The sequence below is a fragment of the Oryctolagus cuniculus genome, chromosome 2 (genome assembly GCF_051225735.1).
Source record: "Oryctolagus cuniculus isolate XC-2025 breed Fujian yellow rabbit chromosome 2, ASM5122573v1, whole genome shotgun sequence".
In the NCBI taxonomy this organism is placed as follows: domain Eukaryota; kingdom Metazoa; phylum Chordata; class Mammalia; order Lagomorpha; family Leporidae; genus Oryctolagus; species Oryctolagus cuniculus.
The window spans coordinates 83,200,951-83,213,292 of record NC_142868.1 but is presented as its reverse complement, the minus strand read 5'-3'; the positions used below and the strand labels follow the sequence as shown (position 1 = coordinate 83,213,292).

Below are 12,342 nucleotides of genomic sequence, written 5' to 3'. Positions count from 1 at the left end.
TGAAGACAGGCAGGTAGTAGATACTCCAGCTCCTGTGTGTGCATCCAGCAATTATTGTGCTTGCCCTCCAATCAGTTGGTGGGGGCAACCACAGCAATTCTAGGGCAACCATGCATACAGTCTCCACTATACAGGCTGCACTCACCCAGCAACAGGAGGGGAGGCGGAGCATCCCTATGGAAGGGAAGTACCATCCCTGGACTCTCCCATCACCCAGCACAGCTATGAAGCTAGAGGGGCTGCGGCTGGCGGATATTATGTGTGCCTCTGATCCAGAGATCTTACCAGAACGAAGGTGAAATACACACCTTCCATAACAAACAGAAATTGAAAGAATTTGTCACCATGCATCCAGCCTTACAAAAGATGCTAATGGATGTGCTACACAGGGAAACACAGGAAGAAAGCCATCATCCTGAAAGAACATGAAGACAGAAAATCCTCTAATAAAAGCACAAAGGAAATCCAAAATAAACAACAGGAATATTCACGGAAAAATGGCAGGGCCAAGTACTACTTATCAATAGTTACCTTGAATGTAAATGGCCTCAACTCTCCAGTTAAAAAATACGGACTGGCAGAAAGGATTAAAAAACAAGACCCATCTATTTGCTGCTTACAAGAAACGCACCTCACCAACAAAGATACATGTAGACTGAAAGTGAAAGGATAAAGATATTCCATGCTAACAGAAGGGGAAAAAAAAAGCAGGGGTAGCAATCCTATTATCAGACAAAATAGACTTTAACACAAAAACTGTTAAAAGAGACAAAGAAGAACACTATGTAATGATTAAGGGATCAATATAACAGGAAGACATGACTGTAATAAATGTAAATGCACCCAATTACAGGGCACCTGGGTATTTAAAAGTACTATTAATGGATTTGAAGGGAGACAGACTCCAACACCCTACTAACAAGGGACTTCAATACCCTACTTTCATCAGTGAATGGATCAAGCAGACAGGAAACAGAGCTACTGGGCACTAGGGACCAAATGGGCCTAACTAATATCTTCAGAACTTCCACCCCACAGCTGCAGAATACACATTCTTCTCATCAGTGCATGGAAGTTTCTCTAGGATAGATCATATACTAGGCCACAAAGCAAGTCTCAGCAAATTCAAAAAATCTAAATCATACCATGCATATTCTCTGATCACAATGGACTGAAGCTCGCAATCAACAAGACAAGACTCTCAAGAACATTCACAAACACATGCAGACTGAACAACATATTCCTAAATGAACAGTGGGTCATAAAAGATATCAAAAGAGAAATTGAAAAACTTCTGGAAATCAATGTAGATGACAAAAACTTCACAGCAAACCTATGGGATACAGCAAAAGCAGTGTTAAAGGGAATTTTATGCCAATTAGAGCCTACATCAAGAAACTGGAAAGTCACCAAATAAATGAGCTGTCGATGCATCTCAAGGACCTAGGAAATATACAAAAATAACAAAAAACAAAACCCCAAAGTAGTGGAAGGAAACAAATAATTAAAATTAAGGAAGAAATAAAATCAAAACAAAAAATATACAAAAGATCAGCAAAATGAAGAGCTGGTTTTTTGAAAAAAATAAACAAAATTGACACACTGTTGGCCCAACTAACCAAAAAAAGGAGGGAGAAGACCACAATCACCAAAATCAAAGATGAAAAAAGAAATGTAACAACAGACACCACAGAAATAAAAAGAATCATCAGAAACCACTACAAAGAGCTATATGCCAACAGATCAGGAAATCTAGAAGAAATGGATAGATCCCTGAACACAAACAACCTACCTAAACTGAGTCATGAAGAAGGAAAAAACCTAAACAGACCAATAACTAAGACAGAAATTGAATCTGTAATTAAAGACCCTTTCAACTAAGAAAAGCCCAGGTCCCAATGGCTTCATTGCTGAATTCTCCCAGATATTTAAAGAAGAACTAATTCCAATTCTTAAGCTATTCAAAACAATTGAAAGGGAGGGAATCCTCCCAAACTCCTTCGATGATGCTGGCATCAACTTAATTCTTAAGCCAGAAAAAGATACGACAGTGAAAGAGAACTATAGATCAATATTCCTGATGAACACAGATGCAAAAATCCTCAACAAAATACTAGCCAATCAAATCTAACAACATGTTAGAAAGATCATTCACCTGGACCAAGTGGGATTTATCCCTGGAATGCAGGGATACTTCAGCATTTGCAAATCAATCAATGTGATATATCACATTAATAACTGAAGAACAAAAACCATATGATTATCTCAGTACACGCAGAGAGATCACTTGATAAATTACAACACCCTTTCATGATGAAAATGTTAAGCAAATTGAGTACAGAAGGAACATTCCTCAACATAATCAAGGTAATTTATGACAAACCCACAGCCAATGTCCTACTGAATGGCAAAAAGCTGGAAGCATTCCCAGTGAGAACAGGAACCAGACAGGGATGCCCACTCTCACCACTGCTATTCGGTATAGTCCTGGAAGTTTTAGCCAGAGCCATTAGGCAAGAAAAAGAATTCAAAGGGATACAAATTGGGAAGGAGGAAGTCAAACTATCTCTGTTTGCAGATGACATGATTCTATATAGAGAGAACCCAAAAGACTCCACTAAGAGACTACTGGAACTCATTAAAGAGTTTGGTAAAGTAGCAGCGTATAAAATGAACACACAAAAATCAACAGCCTTTGTATACATAGACAATGCCACGGCTGAGAAAGAAATTCTAAGATCAATCCCATTCAACATAGCTACAAAATAATTTAAATTCCTTGGAATATATTTAACCAAGAATGTCAAAGATCTCTACGATGAAAATTACAAACTAGTAAAGAGAAATAGAAGAAGAACATAAAAAAGTAGAAAAATCTTCCCTGTTCATGGATTAGAAGAATCAACACCTTTAAAATGTCCATACTACCTAAAGCAATTTATGGATTCAAAGAGATCCCAATCAAAACACCAATAACATTCTTCTCAGGTGTAGAAAAAAAAATGATGCTAAAATTCATGTGGAAACACAAGAGACCTCGAATAACTAAAGCAATCTTAAGCTGGAGGTATCACAATATCAGACCTCAAGACATACTACAGGGGCCAGTGCTGTGGCTCAGTGGGTTAACACCCTGGCCTGAAGCACCAGCATCCCACATGGGCGCCGGTTCTAGTCCCAGCTGCTCCTCTTCCAATTCAGCTCTCCTCTATGACCTGGAAAAGCAGTGGAACATGGCCCAAGTCCTTGAGCCCCTGCACCACATGGGAGACCTAGAAGAAGCTCCTGGCTCCTGGCTTTGGAACAACGGAGTTCCAGCCATTGTGGGCAATTGGGGAGTGAACCATCGGATGGAAGACCTCTCTCTCTCTCTCTCTCTGCCTCTCCTTTCTCTGTGTAACTCTGACTTACAAATAAATAAATAAATCTTTAAAAAAAAAAAACATACTACAGCACAGTTATAATCAAAACAGCCTGGTACTGGCACACAGACAGACATGTAACCAATGGAGCAGAATAGAAACTCCAAGAATTAACCTATGCATCTACAACCAACTTATCTTTAACAAAGGAGCAAAAATCAACCCCTGGAGCAAAGACAGTCTTTTCAAAAAAAAAAAAAATGGTGGTGGGAAAACTGGATCTCTGCATGCAGAAGTATGAAACAACCCCTTCTTACAACTTACACAAAAATCCACTCAAAATAGACCAGAGACCTAAATCTACAATGAGCTACCAATGCATTACTAGAAAACATTGGGAAGACACTGCAAGACATTGGCACAGGGAAAAACTCCTTGGTAAAGATCCCAGAAGCGGCTGGCAACGCAGCTCAATAGGCTAAACCTCCATCTAGTGGCGCCAGCACACTGGGTTCTAGTCCCGGTCAGGGCACCGGATTCTGTCCTGGTTGCCTCTCTTCCAGGCCAGCTCTCTGCTGTGGCCTGGGAGTGCAGTGGAGGATGGCCCAAGTACTTGGGCCCTGCACCCCATGGGAGACCAGAAGAAGTACCCGGCTACTGCCATCGGATCAGCGCAGTACACCGGCCGCAGCGTGCCGGCCGTGGCAGCCATTGGAGGGTGAACCAACGGCAAAGGAAGACCTTTCTCTCTGTCTCTCTCTCTCACTGTCCACTCTGCCTGTCAAAAAAAAAAAAAAAAAAAAAAAAGAGAGAGAAAGAAAAAAAAAAAAAAAAAACAGAAGCACAGGCAATCAATGCCAAAATTAAGAAGTGGATTACATCAAGCTGAGAAGCTTCTGCACTGCAAAAGAAATGCTCAGCAAAGTGAAGAGGCAACTGACAGAGTGGGAGCAAATATCTGCAAACTATGCAACTGACAAACAATTAACCTCCAGAATCTATAAAGAGTTCAAGAAACTCAACAACCACAAAACAAACAACCTAGTTATTAAATGGCAAAGGGCCTTAACAGACATTTTTCAAGAGAGGCCAACAGACACATGATAAAATGCTCAGATCACTAGCCATCAGGGAAATGCCAATCAAATGCACTATGAGGTATCACCTCACCCCTATTAGAATGGCTCTTACACAGAAATCAAGAAACAACAAATGCTGGAGAGTATGAGGGGAGAAGGGTACCTTAATTAACTGTTGGTGGGAATGTAAACTGGTACAGCCATTGTGGAAGACAGTATGGAGAAACCTCAGGAAGCTGAATACAGAATTACCATATGACCCAGCCATTCGACTCCTGGGAATTTATCCAAAGGAAAGGCAATCAACATATGAACAAGTGATCTGTACCCCCATGTTGTTTTCAGCTCAGTTTACAAGAGCAGGGGCCAGTGCTGTGGTGGCCTAAAGTGCTGGCATCCCATATGGGCACTGGTTCAAGTCCCAGCTGCTCCATTTCCAATCCAGCTCCCTGCTATGGCTTGAGAAAGCAGTAGAAGATGGCCCAAGTCCTTGGGCCCCTGCACCTGCGTGGGAGACCTGGTAGAAGCTCCTGGGTTCAGATCATCCCAGTTCTGGCTGTTGCAGCCATCTGGGGAGTGAACCAACAGATGGAAGACTTTTCTCTCTCTCTCTCTATGCCTCTCTGTAACTCTGCCTTCCAAATAAAAAATAAATTTTTAAAAAGAAATTTACAATAGCTAAGATATGGAATCAACCCATATGTTCATCAACTAAAGACTGGATAAAGAAATTATGGAAAATATACACTATGGAATACTAAACAGTGGTAAAATAAATGAAATCCTATCATTTGCAAGAAAATGGATGCAACTGGAAACCATTATACTTAGTGAAATAAGCCAGTAACAAAAAGACAAACACCATATGGTTCCTCTGATCTGGGGTAACTAAGAGAGTACTTAAAATGTAATCTACAGGAGCGAAACTGACACTTTGAGATGTGACGATTTTTGCCTTGACTGTCCAGGAACAAGGTTTTTCTTGTTTGGTTGGTTGTTTTTTTTCTTTTCTTCTTTTTTTTCTTCATACTAATTAATGAACTCTCCACTTAATATAGGGTTAATCTTGTGAGTATAAAAATTAACTGAAAATGATCTCTGTAGAAAGTAAGAATGGGAAAGGAAGAGGGAGGAGGAAGAAAGGCGGGAGTATGGGTGGGAAGGAGGTGGGGGGGAGAATCACCATGTTCCTAAATTTGTGTATATTTAGTGCACGAAGTTGTATTCCTTAAATAAACGTTAAAAAAAATTGGTTGTGGTTCACACTTTGACAGCACTGGGGAAAAAAAAAAAAAAAAGACTGCTGGTTTGGAAATTAGCTACACTGAATTAACATTTAAAACAAGGGGCCGGCACTGTGGCACAGTAGGTTAATCCTCCGCCTGTGGCGCCTGCATTCCATATGGGCACCAGTTCTATCTAATCCCGGCCGCTCCTCTTCCCATCCAGCTCTCTGCTGTGGCCAGGGAAGGCAGTGGAAGACGGCCCAAGTCCCTGGGCCCTGCACCCACATAGGAGACCAGGAGAAGCACCTGACTCCTGGCTTCGGATCGGTGCAGCTCTGACCATTGTAGCCATTTAGAGAGTCAACTAACAGATGGAAGACCTTTCTCTCTGTCTCTCCCTCTCACTGTCTGTAACTCTACCTCTCCAGTAAATAAATAAAATCTTAAAAAAAATAAAATAAAACATTTAAAACAAACGAGAGGGGACCTACAGAATGGAGTATTCGCTGATGGGTGGGAAGAAATCCCCACCCCTTTCAAGGTCACTGACTGTTGTGTAAGTGAAGAGGAAAACTGGTTTGTTTCCTTTAGCATCACCTAAATCTAAGTCAGTTGGGCAAACCTAGCTACCTACACCTTGGACCAAAACCCTTCACTGCACAGCACAAGTTATGTCAGCTCCACCCAAGTGACGTTCACAGCTCATGCTTGGGTTGAAGCAGTCATGACTGGCCAAGGGGAGCAAAGAATCGAGATAATTTATCACTAAGCAAATCAAAGTTCTTTATTACGTTCTGGCAGCCCTAAAAAGAAAACTAATCTGGAGAAAGCATGTGTTTAGAACAAGAAAACAAAGGGGAAAATATTATTAACATATTTGTATGCACATTTTATATTTTCCACAGTATGTCATTGATGAAGTGTAGCTCTACTGAGAATCCTACTTAATAAGACCCCCCACAATTTTAAATAATATGATTAAAGATTCATTTGACACATTCTCTACTATTGTTAAGACAGCCTGAAACTATTTCTTGTTGCTATTTGATACTGAGCTACTTGTTAAATAATAAGTTCATAAACAGCATATCCTATGGATTCATGTTACAAACATTTAGTATTCCTAAAAAATAAGTTATTTTATGACTGTCATTAAAATACAAAAAAATACAAACTTCAGATTAAGTTTCACATCACCACATTCATCTAATGACATAATTCTTGTACTACTCCACTTTTATAAGAATGTACTTTATGGAGACAAAAAAGCCATTTTTTTGTTTGTTTGTTTTTTTAATTTCAGAGGCAGAGAGAGAACAAGAGAGAGAGAGAACCTCCCATCTGCTGGTTTACTCCCCAAATGTCCACAAGAGCCAAGCTAGGCTGGGGTCAAAGCCTGGAGCCAGGAACTCAATCCAGGTCTCCTATGTAAGTAACAGGAGCCCAACTATGTGAGCCATCAACACGGCTTCCCAGCGTATGCATCAACAGGAAGCTAGAGCCAGGAGCCAGAGCTGGGAATCAAACCCAGGTACTCCCAATGCAGGATCAGGCACTGTAACTCTAGAAACAGAGAGAAATCGAGAGAGAGAGAGAGAGAGAGAGAGAGAGAGAGAGAGAGAATGAGAAAGAATTAAATGTTTGCTCAACACCAAGGAATTTAATAGCAAGTTTATAGGACCTAATAATTAGCCATATGCCCCAAATCCCTGATCTCTAGAACACTGAAAACCTAAATGTTAAATTAAAGTCAGTGGTAGGTATCAGAGGTCAGTCACTCACCCTCATCATCACCTTCCTCTTCAAGAGCTTCATTTTCATCTTCATCTTCTTCAGCAGGAAGATCCACGTGTCTTTCCACTTCTAAGCATTTAGAATGCATTGGTTCTACCATGCCACTGTTTAGGTTTTCTAAAGACTGCAAAGAAATTTTAAAAGCAAAACCACTGACAGCATCATCTCTTTTTCACCAAACACAGAAGGAGTATTATTAACAGAGCCTGCAATTTTGTTTGAGGCTGGCAAACGTACAAGCAATACCACAAAAGAACACGTGCACTCCAGTTTAAATATGGGCACAAGAACAGTTTCTAAGGCAAAAGGCCAAAGATGGAAAACTCCCCACAAAACAAGATTCATTAATAGCACATAATGAACTGCCTTTTGGGGTAACCTATCATAAGTTTTGAGTGCAGATCATTTAGAACATTTTTTTCCTTTGCTGCACTTCAATTGTCTCAATTCCCAAGCAGTAAATGTGGGTTTTCATGCCATTTGTGTAATGAATTTCTCAATACCATGTGTGAGTCACATTTTTTTAAGTAAGGATAGGTTTTAAACTATAAGCAAATAATAAATGTTCTTGAAATAAATGCCAAAGCAAAAGATTCAAATAATTCTATAAAAGGAAGATTACAAACATGAAATACAGTTATTTGTTTTTATTTTATCTTGACAATACAATCTTTAACTCTCCTAAAGAAAGTTTATATATTTTAAAGATGTGATGCTATTTCAAAATTATTTCAGCTACAAAATTTTTTACTAAGAAGTGACAGGATGACTTTATTAAACAACAGTTCTCATTTGTTTCTTCTTTGTATTAAATCTTCCATGTGTTATTTTATTCTATAGTTTTTTTTTTTTTTCAAGTGTACTCATTTCAGATTTAGAATAAAAAAAAAAGTGATTCTGCTTCTGATATTTTTTTGTTCAGGTCCACAGACATCTTTAGAAAACATTTCAAAAATAGAATATTCTAACACCGGGTAGCTAGGCTGCTTTCTAGGAGATTCAATATATAACATATGTTTGTAGAGTCCACAAATATCCTATAAATGCACATCTTAAACAGTACTTCTCAGAGAAATGGTTAATCAGTAAAAAAAAAAAAATATGATTTAGTATTTTGCTCTATTAGTGTTAGCTAATATTTATTAACACTGTATACCAGGGGCCAGCACAGTGGTGTAGTAGGCTAAGACTCCACCTGTGGCACCAGCATCCTATATGGGACATCCTGGCTGCTCCTCTTCCGATCCAGCTCTCTGCTATGGTCTGGGAAAGCAGTAGAAGATGGCCCAGCTGCTGGGGCCCCTGCACCCACGTGGGAGATTCAAAAGAAGCTCCTGGCTCCTGACTCTGGATCGGCCCAGCTCTAGCTGTTGCAGCCATTTAGGGAGTGAACCAGTGGATGGAAGACCTTTCTCTCTACCTCTCCCTTTCTCTGTCTGTAGCTCTACCTCTCAAATAAGAAAAATCTGAAAAAAAAAAAAAAAGAAAAGAAAAAACACACAGAAAACAAACCCACTATATGCCAGACTCTCTTCAAAGTTCTTCACAAGCAAAACCTTAAATAATAATTCTGTTAACTAAGTATCAAAAGGCTAAGGAATTTGCTCAAAGTCACATAGCTAATAAGTGTAGAAGATAGGATTCCAACCCCTATCTCAATTCAGAGTCCGTACTCTTAACTGGCACCTCAATCATGACAATTTGCCCACAAAACTAAAGAATCAAAAATATTAAATGATATCATAAAAAGAAAATTTCATCAACCTAAAGATAAGGAATAAAAAGTATACATTATGATAAACTTCTGTGTTTTTCTTCATTTTTCTCTAAATTTAGTTGAACTGGTTTTTCTTTCTTACTTTCCATCTTTGGTTCACAACAGCTGACAAAGAAACTAGAGGCTGGGGCTGGCACTGTGTACAATGGGCTAAGCCACTGCTTGCAGCACCAGCATCCCATATGGGCATTGGTTCTAGCCCCAGCTGTTCCACTTCTGATCCAACTCCCTGCTAGGGAGTCTGTGAAAACAGCAGAAAACGACCTACTGGCTTGGGCCCCGCCACCCACATGGGACACCTGGATGGAGTTCCAGGCTCTAGTCTTTGTGGCCATCTGGGGAATGAACCAGCAGATGGAAGATCTTTCTGTCTTTTTCTCTCCCCTTCTCTCTCTGTAACTCTGCTTTCAAATAAATAAATAAATCTCTAAAAAAAAAAACAAAAAAAAAAAAAAAAAAGAAAGAAAAAGAAAAACCCAGAGGTTAAGTGCAGGCATAGAAAATACATACATCACAAAGTACTACTGTCAACTTGTTAACACAGCAAAACCAAATCATTTAAACATTAGAAAAGTGTGTATAGTACATATAAAGCATGCACAGTAAGTGATGCCAAGAAAGTAAAATGGCTTATTGATATTTAAAAGAAGAATTTCCAAATAAAAGGAGATACACATGGATAGAAGAAAGGAAAGCAACTTCAATAATGAAGAGCTTAATGAAAAGACAGAAAGTGATTTAAGAAGGAACACAGAAAACATACTAAATAAATGGTATACTATTTCTAAAACACAATTCATAGACCATATAAAAGATATAAAGAAATATGAATTTGGAAACATTAAACCTTATGTCATATAATTGTCAGCAATCTCACTGTGGTAGGACTTAGTACAGAATTAGGAAATACTTAATTAAAAGTCTTTTGCAAAGAACTTGAAGTACCTTTTTTATAATTTTAACGTACCTTAAGCATCTCCAATTCTAAATCTTCATCACTTTCAATTATATAAGATGAATCATTTTCATTTTCATTATCCTTAGGAGATAGATGCTTTTAAAAAATATTTCAAAAAACAAAACATTAATTTCCAGTATAATTGACTCCATACCCTGTTTGCTACAAAAATGTTCCTATATGCTAGATATCTCCTGGCAACTCTTTCTTCTCTCATAGACAAATGTATAACACTATTTATCTATTTGTATGGTAGATAGAAAAATGGAGGGAAGGAAGGATGAACACAGAAACAAAGATAAAGAAAGAAATGCTAAAAGCCAGTTACACAGACTTGAAATAATACCACCACTCTAAATCAGAGCACAAGGTGACAAGCTAAACTATGGTTCAAAAATGTCAAACTGTGTCTCCCAAATGTTTTGAGTACCAGAACCTGTTCACAACACTGAGAATTCTCTGCAAAGCCAAGAACAGTGGCTTGCTTATATCCACTTATTTTTCTTTAGTGATTATAAAAAGCTTCTATGAGATGGCCCAAGTCCTCGGGCCCCTGCACCCACATGTGAGACCTGGAGGAAGCTCCTGACTCCTGGCTTTGGATTGGTGCAGCTCCAGCCGTTACGGCTTTCTGGGGAATGAAACAGCAGATGGAAGACCTCTCTCTTTCTCTCTCTCTCTCTCTAACTCTTTCAAATAAATAAATCTTAAAAAAAAAAAAAGCTTCTATGATTGCAGTATCTCTAAATAAATCACTATTTTACAAAGAGTATCGATGGATATTTGAGAACAACATCAGATGTCTTATTTATCAAATATATTGCTAAAATTCTGATATGAGGAAACTTTCCAATAAGTTGGCAATATACAGGAAATAAGAGTCCAACAGGATGGAAACCCACAAAACAAATCTAGAAAAATACTTAATAATTAACTTGCTAAAAACACTTAATACTTAAATTGAAAGTGGATAAAGGAAGTATAATTTCAATTAACTTGTGCATTTTAGCTAAAAAATCATAAAATCAGCTTTTTACTAGGAGAGAAAAGTTACTTTAGTTTTTAAATGGGGTCTTTGAAAATAAAGGAAACAATGCTGATATTATTACACAATAAAATGGCAATAATTGGTGTAAAAGATGTCAGTCAAATCAAAAAATCTTGAATATAATTCTATATTTAAAGCTTATGATTTTAAAGTATATATTTAATAGGAAACTTTTAGAAAATTTAAAGGTAATGCAATGTTAGCAAAAGATATTTCCCAATACAGAAAATTAATGTACAAATGGTTAGTATGGAACTATATTGAAAATAGTTTTAAAATAAAATACATTATATACTGATTGAAGTGATTACTAATATAATTACCAAGACATCAAAAGATTTCTCAAGTATTGAGAAATCTGTTGCCATTAGACAAATAAGGAGAAACAACCCTATTACTTTAAAAATCTAATTTTTTAAAAAAGATTTATTTATTTATTTGAAAGTCAGAGTTACACAGAGAAAGAAGGAGTGGCAGAGTGGGAGAGGTCTTCCATCTGATGGTTCACTCCCCAGATGGCCGTAATGGCCAGAGCTGCACCGATCCAAAGCCAGGAGCCAGGAGCTTCTTCCAGGTCTCCGGAAGAAGTGGGTGCAGGGGCTCAAGGCCTTAGGCCATCTTCTACTGCTTTCCCAGGCCATAGCAGAGAGCTGGTTTGGAAGTGCAGCAGCCAGGCCTCGAACCGCTGACCATATGGGATGCCGGCACTTCAGGCCAGGGCTTTAACCCACAGCACCACTGCGCTGGCCCCTAAAAATCTAATTCTTTAAAAAAAATGTATTTATAGGGGATGGCTCGTGGCACAGTGGGTTAACACCCTGGCCTGAAGCTCCAGCATTTTATATGGGCAGTGGTTCGAGACCTGGCTGCTCCTCTTCTGATCCAGCTCTCTGCTGTGGCCTAGGAAAGCAGTAGAGGATGGCCCAAGTCCTTGGGCTCCTGCATCCACATGAGAGATCCAGAGGAAGTTCTGGCTCCTGGCTTCGGATCAGCACGGCTCTGGCTGTTGCAGCCAATTGGAGAGTGAACCAGCGGATAAAAGACCTCTCTCTCTCTCTCTGCCTCTCCTCTCTCTGTGTAACTCTGACTTTCAAATAA

General features: G+C 38.8%; 1 protein-coding gene across 6 annotated transcripts in view; it reads right to left on the bottom strand.

The window, feature by feature from the left end:
- The window catches only part of WRN (WRN RecQ like helicase), a 136,722-nt gene that overhangs the window by 77,671 nt on the left and 46,709 nt on the right, over window positions 1-12,342 (bottom strand). For all 6 annotated transcript variants that reach the window (XM_089327330.1, XM_089327331.1, XM_051834114.3 and 3 more), the window contains exons 10-11: window positions 10,206-10,292; window positions 7,450-7,585 (exon numbers count right to left, since the gene is read on the bottom strand). In XM_089327330.1, the coding sequence (XP_089183456.1) occupies window positions 7,450-7,585; window positions 10,206-10,292 (223 nt within the window). The remainder of the gene's footprint in view (window positions 1-7,449; window positions 7,586-10,205; window positions 10,293-12,342) is intronic.